Raw genomic sequence first — 17,395 nt, forward strand, 5'->3', positions numbered from 1 at the left:
TAAAGGGCTTTCTAAATTATTTTCCAAATTCACTCCAAAGTTAATGATTTGCATAGTTTTGAATTTCTTTCGATTTATAACGATTTATTCAAATGAATACATTGTTTAAAACATGTTGAGACGATGCAAAATAATCATTCAAACAATTGAAAAATTCGAAGTTGGAGAATCCCGATTTCCAAATCTAAAAATTAGAAAAATAAAATAGTTTTTATTTACATCTTTAGAAGAAAAGCTAGTATACACCATTAAAACACGAGCTGAAAACAGACACTAACATTTTCATGTTGTGGTGAATATGGTAGTGGTGAAATTTTTCGAGACCAACACTCTGCCACTTGGGTAGTCATGTACTTGAACCTACGTTTTTCACGGAATTTTATTAAACACGTTATATGTTATGTTTGATTGTATATTATAATTCCTACTTAATTTAACTTATTTTTAGAACGATTTTTTATTTAATATTCAGACAAAAAAAGAAAAATATCATTAAAGTTGACGCACTCTTACGCACACGCTTACGTTCATTTATCCTTCTTACAGCATTCGTTTGTTGCGTTCATGTCTAAATATATTTTTACAAGTCAATCCACAATAAAATAAGATGTTAAAAAGCCAATTCCATTAATTTCCCTGTAAAAAAATAACGACTTTATTTAAATTTAAACAGCTGTCAAAGTGAACAGCAAGATGGCACCCAGCAAAATGCCTGCACCAGCCTTGTCAACCACTGCTGTCAACACGCCGCCTCCGATCATCCGTGTCGCGTCGAGTATCCGGGGCATTCTTTTGAACCGAACAACTCATCAACTCACACTTGTATAAGTGCGTGTGGCTCGAGAAGGAAAGGCTGTTTCGTGTTATCTGCGCCGAGTTTTTTACCCGTGAGATTTTGCGTTTTTTTCCTACCGTATACTTTTTCGCTTTGCTCGGGGTGTCTGTCCTGTGCTGCGTGTGAATTTCCCGGTGTTGTTTCTGTGTATTTCCGTCGTTCTGCACTGTGGCCCGACATCCGGTGCGCGTGTCGTGAAAAGTGTCGGCCACACTCTGCCAAATACCGTCATCTCCCCGGTGGCAGCCTCCCCCTCCCCCGTATCTTGGGTGCATTACGAAGGGGTTCTGGCTGCTGCTCGGGAGGACTTGATAGACTTCCGAAACCGGTGGTGAAACTCGCTCGCTACTTCTTCTCATGTGTGTGTGTGTGCGCAACCCCCACCCTTCCGGACCCGGCTCAGATTTACCGTCCCGCATACACTCTCTCTCGCCCATGATGACGACGTGTGCCACATCCTCAAGAATGTGCGTGTATGTGTGTGTGTGTGTGTGCGCGCTCTCGCGGGTCTTAAAGAAAACGACGTGTGACACGGACCGGGAGACCGCGTGCTATAAATGTGATGCACGCGTAATGCGCTTTCCGTGGACAGTTTTTCAGCCCCTCAGTTCACGTCCTGCGTGGAAAACGCAATAAAAAGAAAACTTCCGGAAAATTCACAAAGCTATTTGCTTCATTTTCCGTGCCTCCTTACACCTTCCTGCCCGCCTTTGGTCACTTTTCTTTACGCGTGTGTCAGTATGTGTGTGTATGTGTTTGCGTATGTGTGCGTGAGTGTGTGTGTGTGTGTATGTGTGGATCAAAATTCCGGTTCAGATCTTCAGGCGGTGGCTCCCACCTTCCTCCCCCCCCGCACGATACGCGTCATCGTTCTTGGGACGACGTCGCCATATCCATTCGAATCGGCTTTTCGGACGGGATCTGGAGCCAGATCCGGTTTTTTGTGTTCCACACGCGCCCTTCAGGACCGTTTTTGCACCGTTCCCCGATCGACGGGTGTGTGTGGGTCGACGAGACACCCGGAGACGTACGGAGTGCTGCTGCAGCTGAACCATATTGCTTGCTGGCACTGCTGGCCCCGTGGGTCTCCGCGACACCTTCCCTTCTCTTCTGGCCCGCTGTTGCCGTCTCGGTCGCTCTATCTGTGTGGCGCGCCTGTCGCTTTACGCCCGAAACGCGAAGAACGGTCAGCAATATATCAGCTAGGAAAGAAAAGGGAATGGGAAAGAAGAAAAGGGTGGCTCTCGATGTCGCAATATGCCGTCGATCTTGATCGAGGTAGCGGCCTATGGGCGTTCTATTTCGTCTGTCATTCGCTTTTATCATTGAAACAATTTTTAAAGATAGCTTCAATGTATTTTGGAACACAAACCCAACACACACACGCACACACATAGCCCAATCCAAGTGACCACAGACGTTGGAGATTTGTAATTCAATTTGAAATGCTCGCCCTGTGTCCCCCTTGTTCCCGGCCGCCCAGTTCAATTTAGCCCAGTCCGGCCTAAAAGCATATGTGCTTAGCTGCGTCCCACCATAATAATAATAAAGTGTGTACGTGTGTGTGCATGCGTGTGTGCGAGGGTTGGTGGCTCTATCACCATCCTGAAATTCATCCCGAAAATAGCCGGGCACACACAGTGACAGAGAGAGAGAGAGAGAGAGAAACAGAGCGAGAGATCAGTTTTAATAATCGAAAAACGTGGTCGAGCTTAGATTGTGTTTTTTCTCTCGCTCTTTCTTGCGGTTGCGTTCGGTTGCTCCCGGCCGTTTGCTGTCTCGCTTACGCGCGCGCGCTTGTGTATACGCTGTGCCCCGTTGGCTCATCTATTCACTTGCTCGCCTTTTGGACGTGTCGCCCTGGTTGGCGCTTTTTCTCTCTCGCTCTCTCTCTCTATCTCTTTCTCACTCTCGCAGTGTTGTATCAGAAAAAGGTGCAGGTAGAGGTGCGTGTTTACGTGCTCGTGGCAGTGTGCGTGCACTGCGGAAAGGTTAATGGCAGGAGAATGGCACCGCGTACACACACACATACACAGACACACACAGGCGCATTAGGACTTGTTTGTGTTTTGATGTCCTTTTCGTTGCGGATAAAACCCTGCTTTTCCCCCATGTTGGACGCGGGGGTATAATGTTTTCCTGCCTTCAAACACACTGCCCGAAGTGAGCTGTCAAGTTGGTTGGTGAACTGTCAGATCTCCGGTGGCTGGTTGCTTCTGCTAACTTCCCCGTACCCGCCATCCTTTCGTAACCAGGGAGAGGTATCCGTCGGGTGTGACTGTGTTGCTGCAGAAGAACTTTTGGTCCGGAAGTCCGAAACCAGACGCAAAAACACAGAAAAAACAGTGGAACAGCTTCGTTTCGGTGTAAGGTTTAGGATAAAATCAAAGCAATAGAGAGACATTCATTTTACCAGGCGCGCGCGGCCTGGTTTGTGTTTACAGTGCAAAACGACGGAATGAACCGGGGTTTCGGGTCAGACGGGCAAATCGTATTTAGAGCCTTTTCGCTAAACACATTTATCTAATTGTACTGTATTCTTTTCTTTCATGCCTTTCGTTGCCCTTGCACCAATACGGCCGCTGTGTTTGTGTGTTTGTTTGCTGCCTGTGTGGGGTGAATCCTGTTTTCCTCGTGCCGCGAACGTCGTGTGCGTGTGTGTCTGTGTGCCTGCGCGTGGTGTGTAAAGGTCAAAGCCAAGTGCAGCAAACTGGAGTCTCCAACGAGGACTACCCCCATCTAATCCCGGATCTTTGATAAACGCAGTACAGTAAGTAAACAATGCAGTAAACAAAACATTTAATGTGGCGAAATCTCATTCACAATCTCTTATATCCCATTCCCAATTAGAGAGACAGTTGCTAAGATACTTTTAGCACCCTTCCCTCACACAGCCCCCGTTGGCTTAGAAATGTGCCTGGGTCCGATATGTCAATGTACCGCCGGGGAGGAGAGGGGGATATGTTTTTAACCTCATCTCACCCGCCTGGTGCAAATGCTTTTACGAGAAGACCTGACAGCAATACGAAGAAACGGGATTCGCGGGGGGGGTTGTGTGTTTAGCTACCAACACAACGACACTACCATGCGCGAAGGTGCTGCAACGGGGTGGCGGCAGGTTGCTTCGATGAATCTGTTCTGTCGCTGGCTGGATCTGTGTGTTAGTGCGCGGTGCATAAAATCGCGGTTCAATTTTTGTCGACGTGTGCGATCGCGGGCGCCGCTTGTTGTGTTTGGACCCGTTTTTTTGGACAGGATCAATGACCCAGACCCCGAAAACAGGGCGAGAAAGAAGGAAAGGTTGTGTTGTTTGCAAATGTAACCTTCGTCCTTGTGCGTGTGTAAGTGTGTGTGTGCCAATGTCTTGTTAAAAAACTACAGTAGGACAATTCCTACACGGCTGCATATCTCGCTGCGGCGCAATTGACAGGTCAAATGCGGTCTCCCGGGTGATTGGGGGGCCATCTTAGTTGCTTTTTGCTTCCTAATTTTTAATTGGGAAATTTCAACGTGTTCGAAATCCAATCCGCGTGAGTGCGTGAGTTTTTCCATCTCAAATCGCTCGGAACGACGGGATGGTAGTTGTTTTGCTTCCTCTTTTTCTTTCCCTTTACCGGTCAACATACCCCCCCCCCTCTCCCCCACACCGCACGTTCATTGGAATGCGGTGAAGCGGAGGCAGAAGGAGAAAAGGGACAAGCCGCGTAGAACCTGGGCAGGGGGGAAAGAGGACAGCAACAGAGCAGCGCGAAAGCAAATGACACGTCGATACATGTTGTGTGGGGCGGCCTGGTCGCGGACACACACACGCACACAACACGGACACCGGCACCGCGGATTACGTGTGCACGGGGCGTGTGTGTGTGTGTGTTTGTGTTTTCTATGCTTGTTTGCATTCTTATTCCCGTTGCGCGGCTTATGCACACAACACCCAGTTTGCCATTCTTTCCACGCTGTCGGCGAGTGGGCGCGCGCGTACCCCCATCCCATCCCCACCCCCTCACTCCCTTATTGGGTTGCTTGAATAAAAAAGCAAAACAACTGGACAAACGGTAGAGAACCCACCACAACCTGACAACGTGTATATTGCTCTGGTTTTACCCTACCCCCAAACTCCACACCCACCCTCCAGCGCCCTGGCATGATCAAAACGCGTGCAATAGATATGGGATGGAAATGCGAATGGTCAAGGCAGCAGAACGTCTTTGAGAAAAAGAGGCAAAATAAAAAGCTCTCTCTCTCTCTCGCTCTCGTTCTCTTCTTTTTTGCTCTTTTCGTGGTTCAAGATGAACCCTTTTCTTGGTTCGACGACCACACAAACGCACACAAACACGCTTAAGCATGAAGAAGATTGGGGGAGCTCCAAGGGGCCGCATCGTGTCTTCGAGCGAATCAAAACATAACCTGAAACACCGTTAGGAGCACTGAATTTCCAACCAGCGCCACCAGTGTGTGTGCGTGTGTGTTGTTCCGCTCTTGCTGTTTTCTTCGCAGTTTGTTGCACCGTCTTCGTTTTTCACCTTTCATTCTTGGTTCTTTTGCTTGTCTTCTGTATCCGTGTTCGTTCGTTGAGAAAGCGCAAGAACAACTAAACGCGCAATAGCGGCGCTATGGATGGTCAAGCGCAAGAGATCAGGTGGTGTAAAGGAACGGAAACGATTCAACCTGTATGCGTCTTCAGATGATTGGAACGGTCGAAAGGAACTTTGAATTTCATTGTTTGTGCCACTAATTCCTCTCTCTAACACTTGTCTTTGAAATCTTCCGTTTTAGTGAATCATTTCAAACGATTCAAAATTTAAACCCGCCCAACACCAACTGTAGTGCCACGTGTGCAGAACCGTCTCGTCACCTCAATGTTGGCGTTTTACACGATGGCGATGACGACGACGGGAACTTGTGTCTAATCGCATCTCATGCCCCGACACCCCGAACGGACGAGGGTACGTTTTTGAGCGGCCGGCAGAAGAGATGCTACGTTGGCAGAGCATGTATGCCCCGGCTTGTCGGCAGCTCAGCAACCACCCGTCGTCCTAGCTAGCTGCTTAGTGATAAGAACCTGCCCTTCCCTCCCCCCTGCTCTAAAACTCCACAATTATCAACGTCAGCATGTGAACACACTATCAACAGCAGCAGCAGCAGCAACAAACGATTCAAACGCTCCTCCTCCTGCACGCACACCTTTGCGCGTACATTGGCCTTGGAAAGGGAGTGAAGGGAAAAGGGTGTGTGTGCGTGCGTATGTGTCCGTGTCTTATTGCCTGTGAAGGCTTTGATTGGCTCCGGTCAGCTTATCAGCCTCCGGCGATTACTTAACGCTTTCGGTTGAGCGGGGGAGCTTCTCTCGATGCTGACGTGCAGAGGAAAAAATCGTCGACCCGGCGCTTGTGGATGCCGGGCCGTGATCGGACACACAGCAGGGATGTTGGACGCCAGGAAGAACAAGTGGTGGTTCTTTTTACTATATTTGCCAGTTACGCTTTACCGCGCTTTGGTGGAATGTTTGGCCCTGCGGGATTGATAACAGATGCCCGATGATCTCTTCAGCCATTGCCGATGCCCTTTGGGGGGAGCTAATCGAACTTGCAACAAAGTTGCAATTTGGCGCGTTGCGTTTGCGTAAAAGTGTTCCAGAAAGGAACCAACGAGATCCCCATTTTGTGAAGGCTCTGAGTATTGGAATGGCAAACAGTTTGACATCCAATTATCAACTATGAGGCGGCACATTGGAAGGTGGAGACAGTGGAAAATGGGGTTAACGATCGCTTTATTGTATAAACTGCGTGCATCGGAGCGTCAATATTATATCAATTTTTGACCATTTAGCTTGGTTGGAATTATCCAGAAATGGCATTGATTGATTCATATTTGTAATGAAGGCTAATGTAAAAATCAAATTAAATATTTTCTTGAAGCATTCATCATCTTCTTTCATACAACTTTCGAACGTTTTCCAATACCGTTGGCTGCGTAAAAGCTGATAAACGGGGAGCAGTTAGTAAGCAGTAGTTTGAAGGCAAGTCCCTCCAAAAAAAACACAACAACGAATGACGAAGAGCGAAGCAGAGAAAATCGTAATGGAAATAGCGTGTAATCATCGAGCAGATAAAAATGGGAGAAAAGAATCAAATGGGTGATGATGGGGTGTGCAGCGCTTCGTTTGTGTGTGCGTGCTCTCTTTCTAAACCAGTCCCCTTCCCTCTGCACCGATTTCTACACACATCCGTTGCATTCAAATGGTTTTTGGGGCCACTCTCGAGTGATGCGCTATCCCACATTTGATGTGTTATGCTGCGCTGTGTAAAGAAGATACAGCGAGAGAAGAGAGCGCAACATTCTTCATTCTTTGGTACGCTTGGACACTCGCACACACACACACATGCACATATGTACCGTCAAACCACGTTCTCTGCGTTATGCTCGACCGGCAGCCAGCATAAAAAGAGGAGGAGTGTTTTGATGCTTCCCCCCGATAGGGAGAGAATGGGCGATCTTTTCTAGCACGCAAGTGAAGAAATTAACCACCAGAAATCACTACCACCAGTGTGGGGCCACTCGTCACCATCGTTACACGTTGGAATAAAGATTTTTCGAAGCCTAGAGAGATCGTTGACGGAAATGTTAATTGGTCATGTATGATCTAGTGATGGGAAAAATGAAGTTTTCATCGGAATCAATTCCGGCTAGCTCCGAAAATTTCTGGAATCGACTCCAGATAGTAGGTCCGGAATCATAATCGGTTCCGGATTCGGAATCGGCTCCGAAAACGGAGTCGGTTTCAGCATCTCCAAAACAAAAGTCATTTGGATCCTATGATGCTACGTATTGATAGCCACAAAGATTGAAAATGTACTCATAAACGATCCATTATCATGGAGATTCTCAGACTGATTTCGCTTCTGAAACGTTTTATTTCAATTCAAGAACTGATTATCATTCCGGAGCTAATTCCAGTTGTGGACTCAATTTTGATCCTATTACCGGAACTAGTTGATTGTTAGATCGAATCTGAGTCCAGAGCCGTCTCTGATTCCGGAACCTATTCCGATTCCGAATTCAACTCCGGAATTGGCTCCATATACAACTCCAGAATCGGCTCCGGAGTCAACTCCGCAGTCAGCTCCGGAGTCAACTCCGCAGTCAGCTCCGGAGTCTACTCAGGAATAGGCTCCGGAATCGGAATCGATGCCAGCATCGACATTGGCTCCCGAATTGATTGCCAACACGAAATCGGAATCGGGTAGGTCCGATTCCGAGCTCCCACCAATAGTATAATCCCATATCGTCTAGTTGTGCTTGAGCAATCGCTCGTATCTATTTAGGGAATTTCCGGGGGGAGGGAAAGTATGCGTTAAGTAACGATCAGCCATGTGTCATTTTATGTGATACAGTACAATTACTATTTTTCTCTAAAAGATGTTATTTAATACAAAAAAGCATTCCATGCCCTTACTAACTTTGCCTTGTCTATTTTCTCTTCCTCTCTGTTTCTTGCAGTTGTACTGTAAAAAACTTGCAACGAAATAGGACTTTTCTTTCCAAGCAGTAGCAACAAGCCGCGGGGCACCCAGTCAGGATGGAGGATTCGACGAACGCAATGGGCATGATGGACCAGCAGCAGCACGGTGGGGCGGCAGGCTACGAGAACAACGGGCCGGCGCCGGCCCCGACACCCTGCTACGACGATCTGTTCCCGGCGCTGCCGGAGAGTGAGCCGCCGCGCTTCAACAGCACGCTGTCGCCGGCCACGCAGAACATGCGCGTCGGCAGCTCGGTCGTGACGCAGGTGTTCATCGTCGCGTCCGGCGAGCGCAAGTACGACTCGGACAAGTTCGGCGAGGGCGAGTCGCTGCGCACCTGCCAGGCGATCATGAAGGAAACGAACGCACACATCGAGATCTCGAGCGGCAAGGACCAGTCGCTGACGTTCCTGGTGACCGGCAAGGTGCAGGAGGTGATGGAGGCGCGCCGCAAGATTCTGGTCCACTTCCAGACGCAGGCGAGCAAGACGATCAACATCCCGCGCGAGCACCACCGCTGGATTCTGGGCAAGAAGGGCGAGCGACTGCGCGAGCTGGAGCGCACGACCGCGACCAAGATCAATGTGCCGCGCATCAGCGACGAGTCGGACGCGATCACGATCACCGGCACCAAGGAGGGCATCGAGAAGGCGGAGCACGAGATCCGCACGATGTCGGACGAGCAGTCGCGCAAGGCGTTCGAGCGGTTCAACGTGCCGAAGATCTACCACCCGTTCGTGCTCGGTGCGTACGGCGAGAATCTGCAGAAGATGATGGAGGAGACGGGCGCCAAGATCAACGTGCCGCCGCAGTCGGTCCAGAAGGACGAGATCATCATCACCGGCGAGAAGGAGGGTGTGCTGGCGGCGAAGGCGCGCATCGAAGCCATCTACAAGGAGATGGAGAAGAAGTGCACCTCGGTCGCGGTGGAGGTGGTGCGGGCGCAGCACAAGTACGTGTACGGTCCGCGCGGCTCCACCATCCAGGAGATCCTGCAGACGACGGGCGTGTCGGTGGAGATGCCGTCGAGCGATTCGCCGAGCGACACGATCACGCTGCGCGGCCCGCAGGACAAGCTGGGCAACGCGCTGAACGTGGTGTACCAGAAGGCGCACTCGATCCGCACCGATCTGCTGGAGTGCCCGCAGTGGATCCACAAGTACATCATTGGGCGGGAGGGCGGCCACATCAAGGAGTTCTCCGCCCAGCACCCGAACGTGCACGTTGAGTTCAGCGAGGACAAGATCAAGATCGACGGGCCGCCGGAGCAGGTGACGATCGCGGCCGAGGAGCTGCAGAAGATGGTGGCCGACCTGACCGGGCGGCTGACGTTCGCGGAGATGGTGGTCGACCCGGTGCACTGCAAGCACATCATCGGCAAGGCCGGCTCGAACATCAACCGCATGAAGGAGGAGTACGACGTGCAGATCAACATCGACGAGAAGAGCGCCATGCCGATCCGCATCGAGGGGCCGGCCGAGGGCGTGGCCAAGGCGCAGCAGGAGCTGCTGGAGAAGATCGCCAAGTGGGAGAACGAGAAGGAGGAGTCGATCATCATCGACCACCGGCTGTTCAAGACGATCATTGGCGCGAAGGGCGAAACGATACGCGAGATCCGCGACAAGCACAACCAGGTGCAGATCGTGTTCCCCGGGCCAAACGACAAGTCGGACATCGTGAAGATCCGCGGCTCGAAGGAGGACGTCGACCGGTGCCACAAGTATCTGACGCAGTACGTGAAGGAGCTGCAGAAGAACTCGTTCGTGATGGAGGTGCCGGTGTTCAAGCAGTTCCTCAAGTACATCATCGGCAAGGGCGGCGCGAACATCAAGAAGATCCGGGACGAGACGCAGACCAAGATCGATCTGCCGTCCGAGAGCGACACGAACGAGCTGATCGTGATCACGGGCAAGAAGGAGAACGTGAAGGCGGCCTGCGACCGCATCCAGAAGATCCAGAACGAGATGGCGAACATCATCTCGGAGGAGGTGCAGATCCCGGCGAAGCACCACATCTCGCTGATCGGTACCGGCGGCATGCTGATCAACTCGATCATGGAGGAGTGCGGCGGCGTGTCGATCAAGTTCCCGAACTCGGACCTGAAGAGCGACAAGGTTGTGATCCGCGGCCCGAAGGAGGACGTCGAGCGGGCGAAGCAGCAGCTGCTCGAACTGGCGAGCGAGAAGGAGCTGTCCTCGTACTCGGTGCAGATCCGGGCCAAGCCGCAGCATCACAAGTTCCTGATCGGCAAGAACGGTGCTTCCATCAAGAAGATTCGCGACAAGACCGGTGCACGCGTCATCTTCCCAAGTAGGTTTTTTGTTGCTTTGGTTTTAAGAAATTGAAAGCCAAAAAAGGGCATTTTCAAACTCTTTCCTTTTTCTTCTTCTTCTGTCTCCCCCACAGATGTCAACGATCAGGATAACGAGGCGATCACGATCATCGGCAAGAAGGAGCACGTGGAGGAAGCTAAGACCGAGCTGGAAGCGATCATCAAGAACATCGACAACATCGTCGAGGACGAGATCAGCGTGCAGCCCAAGTTCCACAAGCACTTCATCTCGAACCGGGGCAAGGTGCTGCGGCGCATCGAGGAGGAGTGCGGCGGCATGTCCATCTCGTTCCCGCGCATGGACCGCGACGACCGGAACGATCGCGTCAAGCTGAAGGGCCCGAAGGACTGCATCGAGGCGGCCAAGCAGCGCATGAACGAGATCGTGCAGGAGCTCGAGTCGATGGTGACGATCGAGGTGTACATTCCCGCCCGCCACCATCGCATCATGATGCGCCGGGGCGGCTCCAAGGTGCAGGCCATCACGTCCGAGTTTGGCGTGAACATCCGGTTCCCGGAGCGCGTGCTGGACACGGCCGTGCCAGTCGCCGTCAACGATCCGTCCCAGCAGCAGCAGCAGAACGGCAATGGTGAAGCAGCGGCCGAGGGTGATGAAAATGCTTCGGCGGCAGCTGCTGCAACCACTGATGGTGGTGAGGTAGTGAACGGTGGTGGTGCCGCGGGCGAACAGACAACGCCCGCCGAGCCGGTCCAGCGCGCTTCCGATCTGGTGCGCATCAGCGGCAACAAGGAAAAGTGCGAACAGGCGAAGGAGGCGCTCCTTGCGCTCGTGCCGCTGACGGAGGAGATTAACGTGCCGTGCGATCTGCACCGTTCGCTGATCGGCCAGAAGGGCCGTGACGTGAAGGAGCTGATGAACACGTACGATGTGCATATCGAGATGTCGCCGCAGGACAAGAAGCTGGACATCATCAAGGTGACCGGCACGAAGGCGGCCATCGACGAGGCGAAGGTGGCGATCGCGGAGCGCATCAAGCTGCTCGAGGCCGACCGGAAGGATCGCGAGCTGCGCTCGTTCGAGGTGAAGCTGGAGGTGGACCCGGTCTACCATCAGAAGATCATCGGTCGCCGCGGCGTGGTGATCAACAAGATCCGCGCCAACCACGACGTGCAGATCACCTTCCCGAAGCAGGACGACCCGCAGAACAGCATCATCACGATCCAGGGGTACGAGGAGAAGGCGCTGGCGGCGCGGGACGAAATCCTGGCGATGGTCGACACGCTCAGCTCGGTGTACAAGGAGGAGATCCACATCGACGAGCGCGTGCACCGCCGCTTCATCGGCTTCCGGGGCAAGCGGCTGCGCGAGATTAAGGAACAGTTCGGCGTGGACATTACCTTCCCGCGCATGGAGGACGCCGACAAGTCGCTGGTCACGCTGGCCGGCACGCCGGACAACGTGGAATCCTGCCGCGACTATCTGCTCAACCTGGAGGAGGAGTTCCTGCAGGACGTGTCGGCCGCCCCGACCCAGCCGACCTCGTTCTCGCAGATCATGGAGGACACGATGGCCCAGCAGCAGTCCAACAAGCAGGGCTTCGTCGTCAGCGGCGCACCGTGGGAGCGCAAGGCACCGAACACGCTGTCCCTGGAGGACTTCCCGGACTTTGGGCCGGGCGGTGCACCGGCGGCCGCCGCCGCCGCCACCTCGAACGCGGACGCGAACGCCACGCAGCAGCCGCCGATCAACTCCGCCTGGAATGCTAAGCATTAAATGTTTTGTTTCTGGTGGAGGAGGAGAAGAAGGAGCAGGTGGTGCCGAATTGTGGAGGTAGGATGTGTTTGTGTGTGAATGTGTGCGTATGTGTGTGTGTGTGTGCGAAAAGGACAAGGGCAAAGTTTAACGGGAAAGAGAGCAATAATGTCGCATCAATTCGTGGTTCCACAAACACCACACACACACAAGGATGTGTCGTAGGCGAAAGGCGCTCACAAAGGCTCAGGCTAGCAGCAGCAGCAGCAGCATTCGTCTTACTTATTTAGAGCATGCTTTATTTGTGAAGGAAATTATATTTTTGATGCAATTTGTTTCCCAGAAAATTAGAATCCTTTTTGCTGTTATTGTGCTATGACGTACGAAGAAAAGATATACTATCACGTTCTATTTTCCTATCCAGAGAGGAATTGACATGTCCTTCCCGAATCGTTTGATAAAGGGTTTCATTTTTGTCTTTTCGATAAAAGTCGTGTAAAGTGAGGCGCACTTTTCTGATATAATTTATAACTCCCCCACCCCCCCCCCCCCCCCCCCCTTCCCCATTCCGGAATGAAACGAGCGAAACTGACAACAAACACAACGAGCAGATCGTGCAGCGCTGGCAGGTGTAAATAAACGACAGAGAAGAGCATTAGTAGCAATAGCCAGCAGCAGCAGCAGCAAACAGCGGGACTGCTGCGATAAGAGGAAAAATGTATAGAGAAACAGTTATAATCATGCTTGATCGGTGAGATTTTCCGCCTGTTTCATTCGCCACAAAATCAAGAGGTAGTAGAGTAGGTCGACAACTGAGACAGGGGTGGTAAATGTTATTACGAGAGAACGTTTATAAAAGCTAAAACAGAGAAAGTATGAAACACGATCAATTAGCAAGGGCAGTGCGCAGGACAGAGAAGGGCAGCAATAGCTGCTTGCTTTGGCATTTGTTGAACTGAGGTACAAAAGGCAAAAAGCGTGCAAAAAAACAAGAAGAAATAACGCACCTTTCTCGTTGTCGATCAGCAGGAACCCGTGACACTTCTTTTTCGCATGTATAATTTCTGTGTAATGGTGTAAAACAGTTGCTCTCCCTCTCGATTGAACGCTCTCCAACAGGAGAGTAAGACTAAAGGGGAATTATTTTTGTACCTAAATAACGATCTTGTTTAAAGTATATCTGTTTGTCTGTTTTTTTTTCCTTCGTTCTTTGTGTTGCACATTGTGGACGATCGCAAACCAACTGTTTCACTATTTGACCATTGATTGAGAAAAGTGTGCTTCTGGTATTGCGTTTAGTTCGTCAAACTCTGCTGAGATGAAGGAGAATGAAAGTAACATTGCTTACTGAAAAAAGGAGGCATTTGAACTAGGCTTTCGTGAAAGGACTCGCTTTCTGGAATTTTAATACACATAAAATGGCTAGAACCCACAGCGGAAAAAACGGATACGATAGAAGCTCAATTTAAAAAGGTCGCTACGAACGGAACTACTACTCAGCTTTCCCCAACACATACACAAGCTCTTCACGGAATTGCAAACGGAACATTTAGAATCTACGCACTGGCTACTATTAAGGCGGGGAGCTCGACTTTTGACGACACTTTTCAGGATGGATGGTACTAAGGACTTTGTTTCTTTATGTGTTTTTGTTACCAAGTAAAAAGTAAGAGCTTCAGCTTCGTTTGAGGAAAACAAATCTCTGTAAATATAATATGTACGACAACACACACACAGCAAGAGGAAATTGCGCTATTGCCAGAGTGTAATGAACCAGTTTTTCAAACAAACTTTCTCAAATGAAACTTTTATTCGCATTCATTTTTTTCTGTTTTATCACATTATTTATGTTTTTCTTTTTTTCTCTCTCTCTTTCTCTCTTATCGATTTGTAGCCGGCAGGCGGCGAAGGTGTGAAGTGTTTTATTTTTGTTACAACGTTTACAACCAGCCACGTCGTTCGTAACGGATTGTTTCAACGTGCGCCCAAACCTACCCCCCCCCCCCCCCTGGCCAGACACCGAACAGCGCAACACACCCCTTGAAACCAGCTTCCTCTCCTCCCCCTTTGCCTGCTGATTGACAAAATCATCTTACAAAAGCAATCATTTATTAAGCAGAAGGCGCAGAAGGAAGAAAACAAAGCAAAGGGAAAATTTATCTTTTAAGTAGTAGTGTATAGACACATCAAACAACGCCCCTTTAAGAGGAGGGACGAGAGAGCGCAAGTGTGTGTGAGTGCGCGCGCCTTCTCTTTCTCTTCGCCGATCACGTCCCCACTTCCGTGCGAAACCGTTTGAAAATCCTATGGAACTTATCGTTTAAACTCAGCTTATTTGTATGTGTGTGTGTTTGTGCGATTGGTGATGATTAATGTACGTATGCTCTAGTTTGTTTGTTTTGTTTATTTTGTTACTGCACAAGAGCTCAATTTTGATCGTAACCAGATCAGAAGGAAAACGGAAGGATAACAAAAGAATGGTCCATGAAGGTCCAGGCAATATATAGAGCCTAGCAGGGTGGATTGCGTGTTGTTTAGTAGAATTAAAGTCGTCTTTTTTCGACAAACGCAACGAAACTAACGGGGGGCATATTACACATATAATGCAACGGGGAAGGACAGGATCACGCGCCCGTGGCACTGTATCTTACCCAAGTGACTCCCCCCTTAATTAATAAAGACACAAACACAGCTATACACAACAACCCACACACAACACAACCATATGACGTTTTGCTCACATCCGGCACAATACTCCCGCTAATGTGCAAAAAAGGAAAAATCCCGGTCGTTCCGGGTGTAATTTTGTTGCGGTTTTACGTTTCACTGTTGGCCGAATTGTCAATTTTCTCCGTCACTGCTCTGTCACGGTGTCACGCTTAGAAAATGGAAACGGAGGGTGAGAGTGATGAGAGTGTAAAAGGGGGTTGAGATAGAGAAAAGATAGAGAATTAGTAGATTACAAACATAGTACTGGAACCTTTTACCTACTGTCCCCTTCCTTCTTCGACCACCCTTTAAAAGCAGCTGTGTTATGTGTTTGTTATCCTATTTTTTTGTTTTTTGTTTTGTTTTGTTCATCTTCTTATATATATTCTCTTTTTATCTGACCGTGGAGAGGCGTATCACGCACGGAGAGTGTTTTAAATGTTTTGTACAATGTGTACCATCGTACCAACAATAATGTATGTAGCAGAGACATGCACACAAAACAATTGCAATTTACCAATTGGGAGATAATGTGAAGAAAAAAACAAACAAACAAAAAAGGACTTGATGCGAAGGAGCGGCGCGGCAAAAAAAAAGGAAAAACGAAACAGACAAACAAAAGTGTAACAAAAAAGTGTGTTAGGAAAGAGAGAAAGAGAGAGATATATATACAAAACACAAACACATATATTATATATACATATTTTGATAATCAAATATTATTTTCAAAACCGTATAAAATAAAGACAGACATATGCTCTCGGGCGCCCCACCCCCCCTGCAGCAAGCGAGAGAGGGAGTTGTGCCGGAGGAGAAAGTTTGTTGTGCAAATTCCTTTCTTTGGCACGCGCGCGCATACGATACGCGTACGCAATCAGGATGTGTGTGTGCTGGGACACAGAGCTAAAGACACCAAAAGAAAGGGAAAGCGACTGGAACAGAAGAAGAAGAAAAAACCAGTCATGAAAGGACAAAAACACTCGTAAAGAAACAGCTGCAACAAAAGAATAGTGGAAAACACAACAATAACTGAATAACCTATAAGGGGGGTAGTAACTCTAAACGCGTAATCAGACAACAAACAAGAGAAAGGGATGCAGAGTTCTGATATGGGAGAGAATAAAAGCGCGGTCGATTGACGGAAAAAAGAGAAATTGCAATTAAATGAAAGGGAGCAGGTAGTAGGTATAGGGCACTACCGCCTCCAAGGAAGAGAAACTAATTATACAACACTATATATATACATACATATTGAAACCTTATAGAGATAAAAGCGGTAAGGTAGAAAGAAGAGAGAGCGAGAGAACGAGAAAGAGAGAGTGTGTAAAAGGTCGTGGGAAATGCAAATTATATATAAAAAGGTGCAGAGTACAGTACATTGCGAACGTGAAAATAAAATCACACACACATACAGAAACACAACAGCTCGAACCGAGAAGCTGCACAAATAAAAGAGAGGAGAAACGTTAATATTAACAAACACGCTTACAAAAAGCGTCAATCTGAGTTTGCGTTTGCGTGCTGATCACTTAAAGTGAGACAAATAAACACACAAGAAAAGGCAAGGGAAAACTAAAACGATCGAGGATAGAACCGCGAACGATCAGCAGAGATGGAAAAATGGAAGGATCCTGCGCTGCTTATTTGTGTGTGTTCTTGCAAACAACATGCGCGGAGGATTAGGGAAAGATGATGATAAATGGTGCATTCGAAGGGGGGAGCAAGAGATAAAGAAAAGAACATACAATTAGCTTCCTTTTACAATTAAACAAAAAAACACGAGACACACAAAACACAGACACACTCACACGACAAGATGAAGATGTTGAAGAAAGGGAAACTTGCGATCGCTCTCACCTCTAAAATGATGCAAACAAGTGAAATATGGATGGGATGAGATGCAAAAACAAAGGGGGAATGTTGAGAATAATCTGAAGCTACTAAAGCAAGCTATAGCTACATGCGAGAGCAATTGAGCAGGAGAAGAAGAAGAAGGAAGGAATGGTGGGACGCTCGTGGTGGGCATGCTTGCTGCGTGAGGGTCGTCCCCCTCCCCACAGCGCGGGGAAGCTAATACCTAATTTGTGGTATAAATAAAACTTATTACATTTTCTGTAACCATTCGGTGTGCTTGTACTTTCGTGTCCCAATCTCCACAAGGCTGAAACTCCACAAGTAGTGTGAAACTGATCGTAAAACCCATTCAAGGTCGTAAAGTTGCTCCTGAACCTGCACTAGTCTAGAAACAGATACTGAACCCATATTGGTCCTGAAAATCATCGAAA

General features: G+C 49.1%; 1 protein-coding gene across 3 annotated transcripts; it reads left to right on the forward strand.

Moving 5' to 3' along the window:
* Positions 1 to 770: 770 nt before the first annotated feature.
* On the forward strand, positions 771 to 17,228 carry LOC120952394 (vigilin). Of its 3 annotated transcripts, XR_005751270.2 has the most exons (5): positions 771 to 887; positions 3,525 to 3,605; positions 8,333 to 10,665; positions 10,762 to 12,479; positions 14,296 to 17,228. XR_005751270.2 is itself a non-coding variant. In XM_040371696.2 (4 exons), exons 3-4 carry the CDS (start codon positions 8,412 to 8,414, stop codon positions 12,420 to 12,422), a joined length of 3,915 nt encoding a protein of 1,304 aa, XP_040227630.1. In that variant the 5' UTR covers positions 771 to 887; positions 3,525 to 3,605; positions 8,333 to 8,411; the 3' UTR covers positions 12,423 to 13,580. The 3 variants fall into 3 exon arrangements, 2 of the variants coding, with proteins under 2 accessions (XP_040227630.1, XP_040227631.1); XM_040371696.2 differs by lacking the exon at positions 14,296 to 17,228 and having other exon boundaries at positions 10,762 to 13,580; XM_040371697.2 differs by lacking the exons at positions 771 to 887; positions 14,296 to 17,228 and adding an exon at positions 3,087 to 3,201 and having other exon boundaries at positions 10,762 to 13,580.
* Positions 17,229 to 17,395: the final 167 nt, after the last annotated feature.

This window comes from Anopheles coluzzii, chromosome 2 (assembly GCF_943734685.1).
Source record: "Anopheles coluzzii chromosome 2, AcolN3, whole genome shotgun sequence".
Lineage (NCBI taxonomy): Eukaryota > Metazoa > Arthropoda > Insecta > Diptera > Culicidae > Anopheles > Anopheles coluzzii.